This window comes from Arachis hypogaea, chromosome 17 (genome assembly GCF_003086295.3).
Source record: "Arachis hypogaea cultivar Tifrunner chromosome 17, arahy.Tifrunner.gnm2.J5K5, whole genome shotgun sequence".
NCBI classification, from domain to species: Eukaryota; Viridiplantae; Streptophyta; class Magnoliopsida; order Fabales; family Fabaceae; genus Arachis; species Arachis hypogaea.
The window spans coordinates 132,287,802-132,306,013 of NC_092052.1; the positions used below are offsets into that span (position 1 = coordinate 132,287,802).

An 18,212-nucleotide genomic window follows, 5' to 3' on the forward strand; every position below is an offset into this window, starting at 1 on the left:
CGGCCTCTTCTTAATACTTCGTGTTCTTCTTCTTCTTCTTCTCCTTCTTTTTCGTTATTTTTCTTTTTCATTATTGCCGTCACCAATACCATCTCCTCCTCCTCCTCCTCCTCCTCCTCCTCCTCCTCCTTTTTTCATTGGAATTTTTTTTCCTCCTTTCTTTTCCTCCTTCTCCTCCATCATCTTCATCATCGTAATCATCATCGTTATAGTCATCGTCATCTTATACGTATCGTTGTCGACGTTATTGTTATCGTTATCATAGAATTTTTGCCATATTGATGACCTTGCTTGATCCGAAATTGATTTGGATGTGTTTTTGTTGATATTTCAGTCATTTTTGTGTGTTGTTTTTAAACTGAGTTTGTGTGTCGCAATCAATAAAGAAATTCGGTGTAGGAGTTACTAATCTGAATTATTATTGTGATGAATCTGTTCCATTCTCGTTTAGGTATATTTTGGAAATCCTTCGGTGTATTGTGAAAATTTTTCGGTGTAATTTTTATTATAATAAATTCTGTATAATTCAAAACTTTTTATCTTCTGTTGCTTTTTTTTTCTTATTTTTCATCATCATCATCATCTTATTTTTTATTATTCATCTTTTCCTTCTTATTTTACCTTCTCATTTGAATTTCTTCTTCTCCTTCCTTTTCTTCTTTCTCCTCCATCATCATGATCATCATCGTTATTATAGTCATGTCATCTTCTTCTTATACGTATCGTCGTTATCATTGTCGTCATTATTGTTATCATTCTCGTAGAATTTTCGTCATATTGGTGACATTGCTCGATCCAAAATTGATTTGGATGTGCTTTTGTTGATAATTCAGTCATTTTGTGTGTTGTTTTCAAACTGAGTTTGTATGTCGCAATCAATAAAGAAATTCAGTATAGGAGTTATGAATCTGAATTATTATTATGATGAATCTGTTCCATTCTCGTTTCGGTGTATTTTAAAAAAATTTCGGTGGATTTTGAAAATCTTTTGGTGCATTATGAAAATTTTTTGGTGTATTTTTATTCTGATAAGTTCTGCATAATTCAAAACATTTCTGTGTATTTGTAGTAAATTTCGGTGTAACTAAGACATTAATGTGTATTGTTAAGAATTTTCGATGTATTTGTACTGATAAGTTCTGCATAATTCAAAACTCGTCTTCTTCCTTTTCTTCATCTTCTGTTGTTTCTTCTTCATCTTCTTATTTCATTTTCTCATAATTCTTTTTACGAGAAAAAAATCAAACAAAAATGCAGCAACAACAATAGCAATAAAAAGAACGATGAAGAGGATGAAACACACGAAAGAGAAGAAATGCGAAGAAAAATGAGAAGAAGAAAGAAGAGGAGAAGGAAGAACACGATAGTGGAGAAAGCGCGTGTTGACATACTCTCTAATTATTTTTGTTAGATTTAGGCCAACTTATATACTAAAAACTTGTATGTGTAGTAGGCATACTATTTCTAATAACGGTCGGTTTTATTAAAAAAAACCGACGGTAAGGATTTGATCATGACTGAAACGATGCGTTCTAGTAAATTAATTTACTGTACGATCAAAAAACGCGTGCCTTTTTTATTTATTTTTTAGCCACTTGTTACCGTCTAATCTACCAATAAAATTGCTGGTAAAAACCGATGATAAATCTTAACAATTTTTAGCATATTTTTTTGTAATGATATTTCAAATTCCTGTTATGATACAATTCAGATATGTAAACTCTTTTTTTTTCATTAATAATTAAAAAGATGTTTAGGAGAAATCTAATAAGATAATAAATCATTTATATTAATCTTAGAGAATAATTATCTCTCAAAATCATTTATAGTTTTTGCTGATCTCCTGATTCAATTTATGCATATAAATTCTTATCCGACGTGCAAGTTTCATTTCATTCAATTATTTATTTTTTAATTTATTGTATTATCTCTTAAAAAATTGATGTTTTGCGTCATTATTTTTTATATTTTTTATAATATAATTTTTTTTATTTTTTATCTATCACTTTTAAGAAAACAAATGGTATATATTGCATTTTTCGTTCAGAAGACATTGTACATATAGAACTTTTTTATAGACAGACAACCTTTAAATGCTTATATAAGAGAACACATCTGAATTGTGATCTTTATTTTATATTTTTAACCTAAAGGAAATTATTTAAGTAAATTATGAGTTTCTAAAAAGAGAAATACTACTCTTCATGCATGGAGAAACAAAAAACTATATTGCAAGAACACATGATAATATATATCTCTCCAAACCCCCTAGATCTCCAAATACGAAGGGTTAGATTTTTTTTTGATAGACATCAGAGTATAAAGTGCAAAAAAGAAATTAGACAAAAATTATCCTAAAGAAAGCAATTTCAATTAAATATGTATAAAAACTTAAAGAAATACACGAGAAAATTAAAAAAAATATATTTCAATTGAAGTTTATGTCTTTATCGTGCCAATCTATTCGCACAAGTATTCGTTTTTTGAAACTTGTGAAAGATGTTTCAATTGCTTAGCCTACTACATCATTCTTTAATAGCGAAAATTAATGCTCTTGTTCTTGTAGAGTGTAACTCCATGGTTTCTTTCATGCTAAGTTTTTATTTAAAATTTTTTATACACTTTTAAATTTAGAAACATTTAGAGATGCCTAAATATGTTTTGAAACTCAAGTGCACTACGTTCGTTGCTGAATCATTTTCCGTTAACGACGTGCTGATGTGGCTTGATGACCTTGACTATTAGTAACACGTGTTACTTCGTAGTTTGGCCACGTATACTAGTATGATGTGAATTGAATGTTGTGCATCAAATTAGTCTCTTCACTAATTTTTCTCCTTTTTTTATAAATTCAAATTTCTAATATCTTTAAATGCACTAATTTTAATCCTATTTTTCACATGTTTATTGTTGGATATTCATTTTCTTTTTCCTTTCTTTCTTCCCTTTTGGAGTTGCTGAGTTTATTAATCCTAAAGAACACGATAAACCAATTTAGCAGGTCATAGTTGATCTTACAGATGACAGAGTTGATTATAGCTTTGAGTGCATTGGGAATGTCTCCATCATGAGAGCTGCTCTGGACTGCTGCCACAAGGTGAACACTGCCATAGCAGTGCCACACTGACTCAATTGTTCAAATATTACTCTAGATGGACATAACCATCAAAATATATGTTTTGCTGAATAGGAATTTGCTCTGCATTCAACAGTATACACCATACACACCTTTTTCTTCTCGGGTAAATTCAAACACATCTTTTTTATTAAGACAAATCGAGGATGACCTTTAAGAATTTGGGACTTCCCAATTTTTAATATTATTCAAAACTGAGGCTTATTATTACAATTTTTTTATTCTTTATAAGAAGCACCCTTTTTTTTTTTTCCTCAATTTTATTTGGTGAACTGAAACGTGCTTGCCTTTTCTTTTTCTCCCCAACCAATATACAGATATTGAATCAAAGTTAAGAAGAATTGAGGATGACCCCTAAAGGATCTGGGATTTTTCATTTGCATAGTATTATTTAAGGAGTTAATTTGCAAGCTAATCTTGCTTTGAAGCCTTTGTTTGAGAGAGAAGTGAGTGAAGACTAAATTTTATATTTTCTTGTAGTATCTTTTTTAATATTTTTTATCCCTACTGGTATATTTTTATCCCTCAAATACTTAGATATTTGCTCGGCATGTGAAGTTTTTTTTTTTTCATTTTTGTTAATACTGTCTTATTCTGTTTTGCTGATTTTGTCAATAGTTTAATTGAATGATTCTGTTAAAGATGGAACAATTTATTTGCTAATTCTATTGAATTGATCAATTTTTTTGCTAATTTTTTGGTTATATGTTCAATTTAGTTTAGATTCTTTGTTTAGTTTTTCTTTTGTTGAATTCTCTAGCTTTGAGTGCTGATTTTTCTGATTTATTTTTTGTTGCTAATAGTTTGAATTCTTGTATAGGTTTGTTATTTCCAGTGTTGCTGAGTAAATCACCTGATTATTAGAAGTTATTGTTATCAACGCACAAAAGAAACAAATATGTCAAGGCAAAGGACAAATTGACATCACATCTCTGAAGTTAGTTTAGAGTTAGTTACAACTAATCTTGGCTAATCTTTAGTTTCTAGAAGTACTTAGTGTTAGTATATATCATTGTTTAGAACTAAGATCGAGACAAGTGTATTCACTCAAATATATTAATTTTTGTTGTTTGAACTAAAAATATATCTAGCTTATAATGTAAATTTTATGATTTAGATTTCTTGAATTTCTCCTTTTTAGACTTATTTTGTGATTATCATAATTTTAAGATGTGATTATGCTTTTAGAAAAATAAATTTTAGAAAAATAAAATTTCAACAATAAAAAATTATCTCTTCATCACAAGCTAAAAGCAGCTCCATTGAATGTTAGAATTGTAAGATTAATGTTCTTTTCTAGGCTCATTATATGTCTTCTTGTATGTTGGTAGGGCTTGTATAAGAATAAATAAAGAACATGCATATTGTTATGGTTAGTGGTTTCTGTGATTAACTTGTTACTAACCGTTCCCATAACTAATTAATATGTTGCACTAATCTCTATGGAAAAAAATCCACTAAAATAAGAAAAATTGTAAAGTTACAAAAAAAAAAAAAGAGTTAATTATCATTGATTTTGTAATTTTTATCATATGTGAATATTACTGTCTTAATTCAAAAATGACTAAATTCTCATTTTATCGGCTTTTTCATTTTAGCGGAATTTAATTCAATCTCTATATTTTTATCGTTTTAGCTTATTCAATTTTTGAATGTCAAACTATAAATAGTACTTCATATATTGCAACTAAGATCAATTAGTAGTGACAAGAATTTAATCATGCATGGTTATTACTGATCGACTAGTTTTCTCCACTCAGGTCCTTTTGAAGCACGGCAAGATAAGAAAATACTACAAAATCTCTATTATTGTTTCCAAATGTACTATGAACTATTATTGTTTATAGGTGAATATCCTGTATTTGCTGATATTCTTGCTGATCTCACGAATGGAACCAATTGCTGCAAGCACCGTAATAAGGAAGCATGTGAAATTCAAAAGTTGGAGTGCATACCACTTTAACGAAGCTACTTTTATGTTCCTCTGAGCAATGTGCATTTGTATGGGGAAAAACACAATGAGTGGCCAAAACCCAATTGCTCCAAGTAGGGCAAGAAATGCGTGGAAGAATGGCATGGCCATGGCAATTATTGTCCCAATTACAACGAATATTGTCCTCCAAACTAACCTAAACATGTTCAACCTGAATTTGAAGATCCACAATTTTGTTGGGTGTTCTTTGTTTATGAAATCTGAATGTGGCCACATTATGTTAGCACCCATCTCAACTATGCGAAAAAATGGTTGAGCCATCACCTGTCACATCATATTCATGTGATTATTCAAGTTGACAAAATTGATATACTAAGAAATCTTTGAAGAAATAATAGGAATGATATCAAACCTGATATGCTCCCACAATGTGAATGACAATGAAAACATTACCAAGAGCAACCAACCAAAAGGGCTCATAGAATCCAAAGCCAGTGAGGATGTTGCCTGGTGTGTGTTCCCCAAAAGCAGCATAGCCAAGTCCACCACATGCAAGGAACAATACTGTCATCATACTGATCCCTACAACATTTGCCTTCTTCATTTGTTGGTTCTCCGGTGGATCTGATTTCAATGTGTCCTAAATATATTAAACACCATGAAATTAAATAATGCCGTTAGTACCCATTTTTTATAATCCTGTATAGGATAAAATAAGTACAAGTAACATAGTGAGATTTATTACCATGATGTCATAAACAACAGTGGCAAAAGAACAAGCAAGTGCAATGTTTCCCATAGCACTAAAGACCCTCCAAATTTTATCTGCTTCAGTCACCTCTGCTCCAACTTTGACTCCAGTTAAACTAGTTGCTTGTCCTTTTCCTGCTCATACCCAAAATGTCTTTTAAATATTAAAATAATGATACTTTTGGATGATCTTTGAGCGGTCACTTGATCTCAACATATCTTTTTTTCATTTTAGTGTTTGAATGTAAGCTCCGTTCAGAATATAGGTACAAGTAATAACCTGAGAGCAGCACTGCTAGGGAAAGTCCACTTCCAATAAATGCATAACCAAAAGAGGTGATAGCAGCAATGGTTGAGAGCCATGTCAATTTGTGGAAGTCTGGAATTTGGGACAAGAAAATTTGTCCAATCCCAAAACCAATCATGTAGGGATTATTCGAAAACTTGCAATAAGCATCGTGGCCTTTTTCATGGAAGCAAATTGCTTTCTTTATAGCCCTGTCACATGCACACACTTAATAAATAGATTCAAGGTAGTGCTTTTAATTATTATATAGATGTTATTAGTTTCTGAATTTTTGTAACTTACACCAAACTTGTTGAAGTGGTGATTGCATATCCCACTGTCACACCAGCCAGCTTCCCATATAGGATCAATCCACAAAACACATGCATTTTCCCACCTATTTATCCATTTGAGATTCAGAAATTCATTAAAATATGTACGCAATTTTATAAAAGTATTTCTCTTGCTCCCAACTAGAAAAAAAAAATACCTAAATATGAGTTGACGGCTTGCATATAAGTGTAGTTCCTCTTGCCAGTAACAGGGTCAGGATATCTATAACAATCAGCTATGAAATTGTAAGTGAGAATGGAGATGCATGAACATGCAATCATAATGCCAATGCCTGCTATCCATCCAAGTTGGGCCATGGCCCATGCAAGTGCCAACACTCCTGCCCCAATTACCACTGTTATTATGTGTGTTGTTGCCGTCAATACATCCCCTGCACGTATAAATAAATTGGTGAAAATTTACAGATAATTGTTTTTAGAATTTAATTTTTGATATATTAACAGTATAAACAATAGATATAACAAAAAAGATAAACAATCAATTATAATCAAAGGTACGGTTAAAATGGATACATGATAAAACATGAGAAGATTTAAATCCTATGTTAAGAAAATTCTTAATATAGTCTTCAATTTTCATCAAAGTAAATATAAAATTAATTTTTATTGAATAGATTCATATTTTTATTAGGCAAATATGTGTTTTAATAATTAGCAAAGTTCAGGTACCTAGTGCACTGTTCTTTCTGATTTTCTTCTGAGGAATTGTTATACAGGTTTACAAGATACTCCATATGACAAGCAAAATTTGCTTTAGAAATAAAAATTTAATTTTAATTTTAACGCTGCCAATGAGTAATAGCTCAAATAGCATAGTCTCTCCATACTCAATTAAGAGGTTGCGGGTTCGAGTCTCCTATCTTTGGTAAAAAAAAAAAAAAATTAAGTAACGCTACATAAATAAAAATAACTACCCTTTATATTGACCGCGTACAACTGTATAAAACGATGTAAATACACCAAAATTAAACTCTAGAAATAAAGAAAAAAAATTCAAATATAATATGCTTTGATAAAATATTTTTTTTTCTTAAAAATAGCAATGTTTTTTCAACTATTTTACATGCATGTTAAAAATTAGTAACATGTGTAGAATACACATTGAAATATAAAATATACATTAAAAATATTTAAAATAATATATATCATTGATTTTTTGTATTCATATACTATTTATTTTTTTTGTGATATTAAATGCATTAAAGTTCTTATATTGTTTAAGAAATAGAAAATTGTTAGGCATGCACGATATGGAAGGTTCTATTTCCATTCAAAACGATTACATGATTGGTTACCTTAAACTTAAGAGTAGTGTGATTTAATCGTAAGAACTTATGCATATTATTCAAATTCCTCAACGCGAAACCGTTTTTTAAAAATTTAATAATACAATTAGCATAAAATATTTTTTTTCCTTCGAAGTTTGCATGATATTCAATTATTCATCCTTAGGATGAGGATCGGAGACATGGTGAAGAAGATAACTAAAAGAAAATGAAGAGAAAAGAAAAAGAAAGAAGAGTAATTAATTAGAAGAGAGAGAGATCGCAAACCGGTTCTTTTGGATCTGCCATCATCATCGACTTCGACACTTTTGTGTGTGGCGGGAACAACGTTAGACGCTGCTTCTTCTTCAATGTCCATCTAGAATCAGATCTTGTTCCTGATCCTGAATTGAATTGAATACGCGCTAATTGGTTGTGTTCTTGAAACACAAAAGTGATATGAGGAGGAAGTTATTTAAGTTACTGTCTGAAGAGTTAGAAACCTTTTTTAGAATGAAAGTAGGATCTCTGATCTGTTGAGTCTTCGCTGAAACAGAGTGTTCCTTGATTTTTGCTTTATTTGAATGCATGAGAATCTCTATAATACCAATATCACTAACAATCATTATCTCTTGTTATATTATGCCAATAATAGATACAATTTTATTTTCATATACCTCGCTATTAAATAAAAATAATTATTTTTTATATGGATAAAGTATTAATTTAGTTTTTAATGTTTGGATCAAATTTTATTTGAATTTTAAAAAATTTTAAACGAATTTAATATTATTCCCTTATTAAATTTTACTTGAATAATTAACGAAAAATTTTTTATATTAGTAATTATTAGTGTGTTAATTTTATCTACGTATTGAAACTAAACGATATATTGACTCTTAAATATGTTAATTATTGATATCAAATTTAACTGTAAGACAATATTAATATTTTTGCAATTTTTTAAGACTAAAATAAAAAATTTAAAACGTCAGTATTTAATTAAAATAATATTTTTTTATATGAATAATTATCTAAAATGACCGACATATATTAAATTATCATGTAAATAATTTGTGCATGAAAAATAATTTATAACAAATAATAAATTTCTCCTTCAATAAACAAGGAAAACTTGTAATTGTTGTTGATGATTTCTCTTACCAAAAAATTGTATTTTTTTTTCAAAAACCATTTAATTTGTATTAATTTTTAGTATAAATAAGTTTTATAAAGATATTGAATCATGTTTTTTTTTTCGGTGTCTTAATCATGTATTATCTTTGTCTACAAAATAAATTATTTTCGTTGTCGGTATTATTATTATTATTATTATTATTATTATTATTATTATTATTATTATTATTATTATTATTATTATTATTATTTATTTATTTAGCCTATCCAATAAGAGAGTCACTCCGATAAAGGCTTTTAAAAAGTCTTTTTTTTTAAATATTTTTTAATAATTAAAATTTAATACATATAATCGATTAAATTGTGTTATTTTTATTAAAATTAGATCAGACAAATTAATTTGACCAAAAAATGGTGAATCAAATTTTAAATAGGTCTAAATTAATATTATTTTTTATAAAAAATGACTACAATACCCTTATTATAAAAAATAAATAAAATACTTTTATTATATATATTAATTTTGAAAATCTTAAATTCTAGCCTTTTTTTTTTCTGTCGTCACCATTTTTTGGTCAAATTAATTTGTCTGATCTAATTTTGATAAAAATAACACGATTTAATCGATTATATGTGTTAAATTTTAAATATTAAAAAATATCTTTAAAAAAAATATTTTAGACATCTTTATCTAAGTGACTTCCATCCAATAATAGAAATATTGACTAGAATGTTTATGGTTTGTTTAGTTTATGTTTTTCACCTTTTTGTATATTTTATTTTTATGAATTTTTAAAACAAAATAAAAAGTGAAAATAATAAATTTTGCTTACAGTTTGTATGATCACCTACTTTTAATTTTCATTCACAATAATGTTCCAAAAACAAAAACGAATAAAATTAATAATGTCAACCATTTGAACGATTATTATATATTATTTTTATGGCTATTGCATTGTTGAATCAATATTTACAGTTCTTTTTCATGGATGAAACCAAAAATATCCGCAGTCAAAATTAAAATAGTAACCAATCATGCATCTTTCACTTAGCTTACAAAGCAGTTACGGCGTGATTGGTTTGCTTATCTTAAATTTTATTTTCAGTAAAAATGAAAAAGAATTTTGAAAAAATGTTTGCTTATCTTTCTTTTTCCTTTAGTTCCAAATTTTATTTTATTTTTATTTGTCTTGTACCAATATCACTGGATATATAAATGATAATTTTTTAATGGCAATCTTTCTTAAATTATTTCTTTGATTTGAATTAATATAATCAAACTAATAACATAATACAATTATTTGTAGCAGATTAACTAAATTAGCAAACTAAAATATATTCATAACTTTTATAATTTTATTAAAATATAATTATGTTATTTCTAGTTTTAAAATTAAAAATAAAATTTGAAAATAGCTAAAACACGCATATTTCCAATATTTGAAGATAAAACACGTTTCAACAAACTAATCACATTTCTTAAAATGTAAAAAATTAAAAATAATATATAGAAAATGAAAATAAGAAATATTTAGGCGATTAAGTGTTCACTTGAGTTTCAAAACATATTTAGGCGTCTCTAAACATTTCTTTTTTAAATTAAAATATTTTTTCCATTAAAAATCAACTTTGAATTCTTCACTTAAGTCTTAATCTAAAGTTAAAAGTGTATAAAAAATTCAGAATAAAAATTTATCAAGAAAGAAATCCATAACTCCTAATAATCTAACACTATGTGTTTGGAGATCTAGGAGGCTTGGAGAGATATATATTATCATGTGTTCTTGTTATATAGTATTTCGTTTCTCCATGCATGAAGAGTATTCCCCTTTTTTAGATACTCATTTTTGGGATAAATGACAGTATTAAGCCAGTTTGCATCAGAATTTATATGATTAAGTCAAACAAAAAAGTGAGACATGGATCAACCAAAAGCATATTTTTATATAATTCGAATCAAATATATTCGAACTAAAAAGCTTAGTAATTTGAATCAACCATGTTCGAATTAGTAAGGAAGTTTACAGTGTGAATAGTTCGAATCAACCTTATTCAAATTAGTGAGAAAATTTGCGGTATGAATAGTTCGAATCACACTTATTTGAACCATGCAGTGTGAATAGTTTGCAAGTGTGAATCGTTTTTATTCGAACTTCACCTTGCATGGTTCGAATCAGTGTGATTTGAACTATTCACACTACAAACTCCCTCACTCATTTGAAGGGGGTTGATTCGAATTATCTAACTTTTTAGTTCAAATAAGTTTGATTCGAATTATATAGAGACATGTTTTTGGTTGATCCATGTCTCATTTTTTCGTTTGACTTAATCATATAAATTTTGATGCAAGCTGGCTTAATACTGCCATTTACCCCATAATTTACTTAAATAATTTGCTTTAGGTTTAAAAAAAAAAAAAATCACAACTCAAATGTGTTCTTATATGAGCATTCAAAGGATGTCTGTCTACAAAAAGGGTTTGATGTATACATTGCCTTCTGAACAAAGAATGCAATAATATATACTATTTTTTATTAAAAGTAATCGATAAAAAATTTCTTTTATATGACGCAAAACATCATTCTTCTCGAGAGAGAGAATACGATAAATTAAAAAAACAAGTAATTGAATGAAATGAAACTTGATAATCGTTAGATGGGTAAACTATCAAAAAACGCATTCGAATAATTTGTCGTCGATATAAATGCATCTAAATTTTATTATTGATAAAAATATTTTTAAATAATTTAAAATATGATAAAAATATTTAAAAAGAATATTATTTTTTTATAAGTGACAAATAACTTTTGTATTTGATAAATCACTTGTGTATTTGATCTAAAATTTTATACGAATAATATTTAGATAACTGTTTAAAAAATACACGCAAAAAAGAGATACAAATTTGATCTCTATATTTTTATTTTTTTAAAAGTATTATTAGTTGTTGACAAAAAAATCACAAAAAAAAATATATACTTAGCAAAAAATCACCAAATTTTAAGAATAAAAAATATCTCATTTTTCTAATTATGTTTGTAAAAAATCGCATCAAAATTCAATTTCTAAAGCAGTTTTTGAGAATACATATTTAATGTTAGACATTTTTGTCACGTTTTTAAATTATTTGAGAAAATTTTTATTGATAACAAAATTTGAGCACATTTTTGTTAGCAACAAAATTATTTAAGTGTATTTTTAGTGGTTTATCCGATAAAAAATTTATATGCTTATAAAAACTGAAATTAAATCAGGGGATCAACAAAAACTATAAATGATTTTGAAAAGTGATTATTCTATAAGATTAATATAAATGATGTATTATCCTATTAGATTCCTCCTAAACATCTTTTTAATTACTAAATGGAAAAAAAAAGTTTACATATCTATATTGTATCATTATAAGGATATGAAATATCACTATAAAAAATATGCTAAAGAACATTAGATTTATCGTCGAATTTTATCAATAATTTTACTGACAGACTGGACGTGAATTTTATCATCCCACAATAATTACTATCGAATTTACAAAACCGCTCCTAAATCCGATGGTAACATGTGACGAGAAAATTTAGTGGAATGCACTATTTCGGTCATGATCAACTCGTTAGATCGGTTTTTTTCAATGAAAATTTTGAAAGTTATTTGAAATAATAGGCACGAGAGGGCCTCCTACCTCATTCTACGAAATCCCTCTCTCTCTCTCTCCTTTCACACTCTCCCTTGTTGTCGCACCAAAGGAGAACTGTCGTTGCCACTCCATCAAGTCGTCGTTGCCTTCCTCGTCATCATGCACACTGTTGTCGCCACAGAAGACTCCGTTCGATGCTGCCATAGTCTGTCTCTCTCTCGCCACCACACTCTCCTTCCCTCCGACGAGTCTCCCCAGCACCACCTCCAACCATTGCGCCACCTTTAACCACTGGGTATACCTTAACTCTAACCTAATATTCACTATAATAATTTGTTTTTATTTTTTTTGTAAATAACCTTAAGTAACCCTAATACCAATTTTTGCAATTACAGCCACCACCACCACTGTCCAGGTTTCAGAATATATATATATATATATATATATATATATATATATATATATATATATATTTATATTATTTGTGTTTATTTAATAATACTAAAAAATAATAATTTTATTTATATTTTTATTTTTATTTTTCTCTTTGAATCACATTATAGTGTTGTTTAAGTTGTAATTTTAGAATTTATTTAAGTTTTAAATATATATTTATTAATATTAGTTTTGTTTACTTTAGTATTATATTTGTGTTAATTTAGTGTACATTATGATTGAAATTTGGGTGTTTTGTTTTTGTTAGTCTATGTTAAGTTAGTTAGTTTCGATTAGTTTAGTTTAGTTTATGTAATTTACTTAATTTTTTATTTTATTAGGATTTTATTTTTCTTTGAGCATGATTAGTTTGAATCGTAGGTTGTTCGTGTTAGTACTGAAGTTGGTTTTATATTTCTAAATATATTAAATTGTTTAAGTTTTATGTTGGATTTTTTTTAGAATAGAGTTTTTGGATGGAAATGGGAGAAAGTTGTCTAGTGATGCCTTCTTGACCCCTTGTTTACTGAAAAATTACGGAGTAATAAGGAGATGCGCACTAGAACGGCTAAGATTTGATGTTTGCTTAAATATTTTTTTGTTTTAATTTATGTTTGTAATTGTTTCCTCTCTGAAAATTGATAAAAAAATTTTGTGAAGGTCTCTAAATGAAGGAGAAATTCTGTCAATTTTTTCATTAAAATCGTTTAAAAACATGTTTGATTTGTAAAAAATTAAAGATTACATTTGGTGGAAGTTTCTAATTATAGATAAAATTTTGCTGCTAAAAAATTTAATAAGTTGTGTTGTTGGTTGAATTCTAGGTTGTTTGTGACAAAATAATTCCAAGTCATCGTTTATGCATGTATGATAGGCATAACGCTCTAGCCGCTTTAACTTTTCCGTCAGCTCCGCCAATGTCGCCTCACGCTTCAACGACTTGGACTACACATATTAAAACTAACTAATAAAATAAATCAAGTAACAGTTAATTCAAGTAATAATTAATAAAGATTAGCAAACTACATACCAGTCTGCTCTTCGTCTTTATTAAAGTCGTCGACCCACCGTATACTTTGACGACCTCGGTGAAGCCCAGTTAGTTTTGTTCATCAGACGACGATGCATGAACCCCTCATCAGTACTAAAATAGACATCAAATCCTTCTTAATATCTGGGCGGAGCCAAATCATGTGGTGGTCGCGCCCCTCACGAATGTTCTGTATTATCTGCTAAAGTCGTCTAGCTATCTGGTGGTCGTAGATCTTCTTGATCAAGATATTATGTTCTCTATCCCATATAATGCTACAAAAAAAAACATTGAGTACCTTCGGATTCGTCAAATAAATCCAGCAGTAATCAATTTATTGTTAGATTTACCATCGAAAATAATCAGCCGGTATAAACCTCGCCGGTAAATGGTTACCGTTGAATTTAGCGACGGGATATGGTGAATATGAAAACGGATCTTGGTGGATGTTACCGTCGAATAATCTCACAGTAACATTTAGCGCCGCTTCATTCGTTTTCCCGCCATATTACTAGTGGATTCATCCGACGGTAAAACCAACGGAAATGTTATTTAAAATTTTTTAAAAAATAATGTTACCGTCAGAATAATTTCGACTGTAGTATTTTTATTTTTTTAAAATTATCTTTTTTCGTCTATTTCTAGTATGCTCTGATAATTAACAATTGAAATAGTGCTTCAAACCTAATGTTAAGTACGAAAAGTTTAAATTACAAATACCGAATGATGGTAATTAAAATATCTGAAACAATGCCAACTATATTACATTCGCAAAACTATATTTACATTCACTGAAACATATATTACAGATACGCAAAATTTCTTAAAGAAATACATATCACAAAACTATATTTACATTAACCCTAGTCAAATTCATCATCTTCTTCCTCTGGTTCATCATCCTCCTCTTCAGATGTAGTTTCCTGATTATCATCAAACTCGTCTTCCTCTTCTTCGTTGCCATCAACTCCGTATTCTTCTTGAATATCGTCGTTCTCTGGTGGAAGTGCATCGAAATGTAGTCTAAGGTCAATGATGTCATTATCCATAACAGCAAACCTAAAGGAGATCAGCTCACCAGTATCAAGCACCGTTTTCGAAGGAGTTGGATCGTCAATCTGGTAAGTTTCCTGACCCCTCTATCGTATCATCAAACACGATGCTGCCTTTTGGCTTAGTCATAACCACAACTACCCAACTAGACTTACATAAACTCGGATAAGGCAAAAAGTACACCTGTCGCGTGCATTTTGAGGTAAAATAAAAGGATCGCAGTGCCTATATTTCCTGGTTAAATTAACTTCAGTGATATCGTAGTTCTTGTACTTTCGTGTTCCTTATCGCGAGTTAGGATCATACCATTCACATTTAAACATACACACATTGTACGTAGTGTGACAGAAATATTCCAATTCAACTATGTTGTGCAACACACCAAACCAATAAGAATGACCACTGCTTGAATTTCCACGAACCCAAACTCCGGCGTTATCTGTTTTCTTCTATATCGACCACTGTAAGGTATGGAACCGATATCCATTAACAGTGTAAATCGGGTAGCTAGTGGCCTTATTCATTGGGTCCCAATAAGTACAACTAGTTCCGAATCTATTGTGTTAGATAGATGCACGCTGACGTATTCTCTGAACTAACCTGAAAAGTTGTACGATGATGTAATACGATTTGCCTCTTGAAATAACCTATATGATAGAATAGGATAAAGAAGTTTTGATTACATTAAGAAGTTAGAATGTTAATGATTACAATATTTACAAGGACTTAATAAACTCACATGAGGTCCGGTGAAATCTTGTCACAGTTAAGCAACACATGCAGATGTGTGACATCAATTTTCTTCTGCTCTAACCAGTAGTCACTGCCTATACCCATTGCAGCTCCTTCCGGAGCAAAGATTAGGTATGTTGTTCCAACCGACAATAATTCTCCCTTCTCATCATTCTTTGCAATTCTTGTTCTATGTGACTCAACATGAGACTAAAAATAGAATGAGCAAAATGTGGATGTTTCCTTAACTAGGAATGCTTCGCAGATGCTACCCTTAATTTGACTCCTGTTTTTCACGGTGCGCTTGAATGAACCAATCATCCTTTCAAATGGGTACATCCACTGAAATTGAACCGGCCTACATAGTAATGCTTTGAGCGGTAGGTGGACTACTAAGTGTTCCATAATGTCAAAAAAGAATAGAGGAAATACCATCTCTAGCTTACAAAGTATGATAAAAATGTTCTCATGCATGACTGTGAGATCATTAATGTTAAGTTTGGTAGCACATAACTCCCTAAAGAACTCACTTATTTCTATGAGGGGTTTTCAAATGTTGGTTGAAAGTTCTCTGAACGCGACCTAAAGGAAAGATTCTATGAAAATGTGACAACCATGGCTCTTCAACCTAGCAAGCCTACCCTGTGACACATTTACACACCTAATCAAGTTAGAGGCATAACCATTAGAAAATCTCAATCTCCTAATCCACCTACAAATATTTCACCTCTGTTCCTTTGTTAGAGCAAACACCACCTTTGGTTTAGCCCACCACCCATTATTAAGTCTCCTTAAGTTCAGATCTGGCTGCCTGCAAATGTCTATCAAGTCTAACCGTGCCTTATCATTATCTTTTATTTGCTCATCGTCCATTACTGTGTGCATGATATTATCAAACACATTTTTCTCAATGTGCATCACATCAAGACAATGTCAAACCAAGTTGTCTCTCCAATAAGGTAACTCCCAAAATATACTCTTTTAATCCAATTATGCTCCGTGCTATATCCCGGAGGTCTCAAACCGGCTCTGTTTTCGATGATCTTTGGGATTCTACTAACATGATGCCAAACTTGCCTACCACTTATCTTCGCGGGTGCCTTTTGGTGTTCAATAGTATTCTTTTTGAACGAGTCCTTGTTGCACCGAAAATGATGATCCATGTCAAGAAATCTTCGATGCCAGACGGCTCTGAGTGGACCAACCTGACAACATCTCATACGCAAAAAAGTCGTTAATAATCCACATCAACACAACACGTAGTTGGAATTTTGCCTTCGTCGAAATATCATACGTTTCGACACCTTGGATCCACAAGTGCTTTAACTCATCCACCAAGAGTTGCAAAAAGACATCTATTTTTGCCTTTGGATTGTTGGGACCAGGAATGATGAAAGTTAGGAACATGTATAGGTCCTTCATGCACATTTTGGGACTCATGTTATACAATGTCACGACTACAGGCCAACAAGAGTACGCATTACCAAAATTGGAATTCGATGATAACTCGTCAGAGTACAAAGCTAGTCTAACATTTCTCGGCTCACTCGCAAATGTAGGATGGACCCAATCGAAATACTTCTAGGCTTCTCTATGTGACGGGTGCGTCATGATTTCATCATCTCTCTTGTTGTTACTATTCCAGGTCATGTGAGGGGTCAAACTCATTTATGCATACAATCGTTTCAGCCTAGGGATCAAGAGCAAGTAGTGCATCTGGTTCATTGGAACTCTCTTTAACCGGCGTTTACCAATCTGTTCTCTGTCAACTTGGAACCAGGCGATTTACAAAATTTGCATCCAGTTAGGTCTACATCCCCCTTATAATACAACATACACCCATTCAAACAACAATCAATTTTCAACGAATTTAGACCTAATTTCGAAACTAGTTTCTTTGTTTCGTAGTGGTTTCGAGGGATGCCAGAAGTCCCGACAGGTACCAGTTCGTTACAAAGAGTGGCTCACTTATCAAAAGACTCTTACGTATGATTTGACTCCGACTTAATAGTCATCATTCTAACACATGTAGACAACTCTGAATGAACGCTTCCCTCGAACAACGATCTCACAACAAATTCTAATAGATGATAAAATATCTTTGTCTCTGGGTTAGGATCTTGTTTAGCCTCTTCCTGCTCTGTAACACCTATTGAATCAAACACCATCTCGTTGTATCTCTCTTGGTTACCCTCCCAAGTCATGCCTTCCATGTTTAGTTCTCTTTCTACCCGAACCCTTATTGATCGATAGTCAAACCTATTGAAATTCAAGCCAGACCTATTAATTTTCTGTTCGTCCACTTCTCCGTGCTCCGTCCATATCAAATACCCATCCTCGAACTCAGGGACAGATCAATATTTAACTATGTGGGGGCAAGTGCCCCTATTGAATTTTCATTAAATTTTATCTAGAATACATAAAAAAAATATTTGCCCCAACTCAATAAAAAAATTTGACCCATTAAT

General features: G+C 30.3%; 1 protein-coding gene and 1 long non-coding RNA gene across 2 annotated transcripts; one reads left to right on the top strand and one right to left on the bottom strand.

The window, feature by feature from the left end:
* Nucleotides 1–2,632: 2,632 nt before the first annotated feature.
* Nucleotides 2,633–4,239, top strand: LOC114925720 (uncharacterized). The gene is made up of 3 exons (XR_003815329.2): nt 2,633–3,242; nt 3,454–3,582; nt 3,957–4,239. It is a non-coding gene; the product is annotated as an uncharacterized lncRNA (long non-coding RNA).
* A 594-nt stretch (nt 4,240–4,833) lies between these two features.
* LOC112766954 (amino acid permease 8) lies at nt 4,834–8,353 on the bottom strand. The gene is made up of 8 exons (XM_025812844.3): nt 8,227–8,353; nt 8,012–8,127; nt 6,596–6,829; nt 6,409–6,502; nt 6,100–6,317; nt 5,815–5,954; nt 5,482–5,709; nt 4,834–5,393 (listed from the first exon to the last, which is right to left on the bottom strand). The coding sequence occupies exons 2-8, from the start codon at nt 8,100–8,102 to the stop codon at nt 4,971–4,973; spliced, it is 1,428 nt and encodes a 475-aa protein (XP_025668629.1). The 5' UTR covers nt 8,103–8,127; nt 8,227–8,353; the 3' UTR covers nt 4,834–4,970.
* Between the last annotated feature and the right edge of the window lie 9,859 nt (nt 8,354–18,212).

Bases quoted from the DNA above. Each gene is read 5' to 3' on its own strand.
- LOC112766954 (XM_025812844.3), bottom strand. From the start codon at position 8,102: ATGGACATTGAAGAAGAAGCAGCGTCTAACGTTGTTCCCGCCACACAC. The intron at 6,830-8,011 runs GTTTGCGATCTC...TTATACGTGCAG, and splicing joins TGGCAGATCCAAAAGAACCG to GGGATGTATTGACGGCAACA. The intron at 6,318-6,408 runs GTAAGTTACAAA...TGCATGTGACAG, and splicing joins ACCACTTCAACAAGTTTGGT to GGCTATAAAGAAAGCAATTT.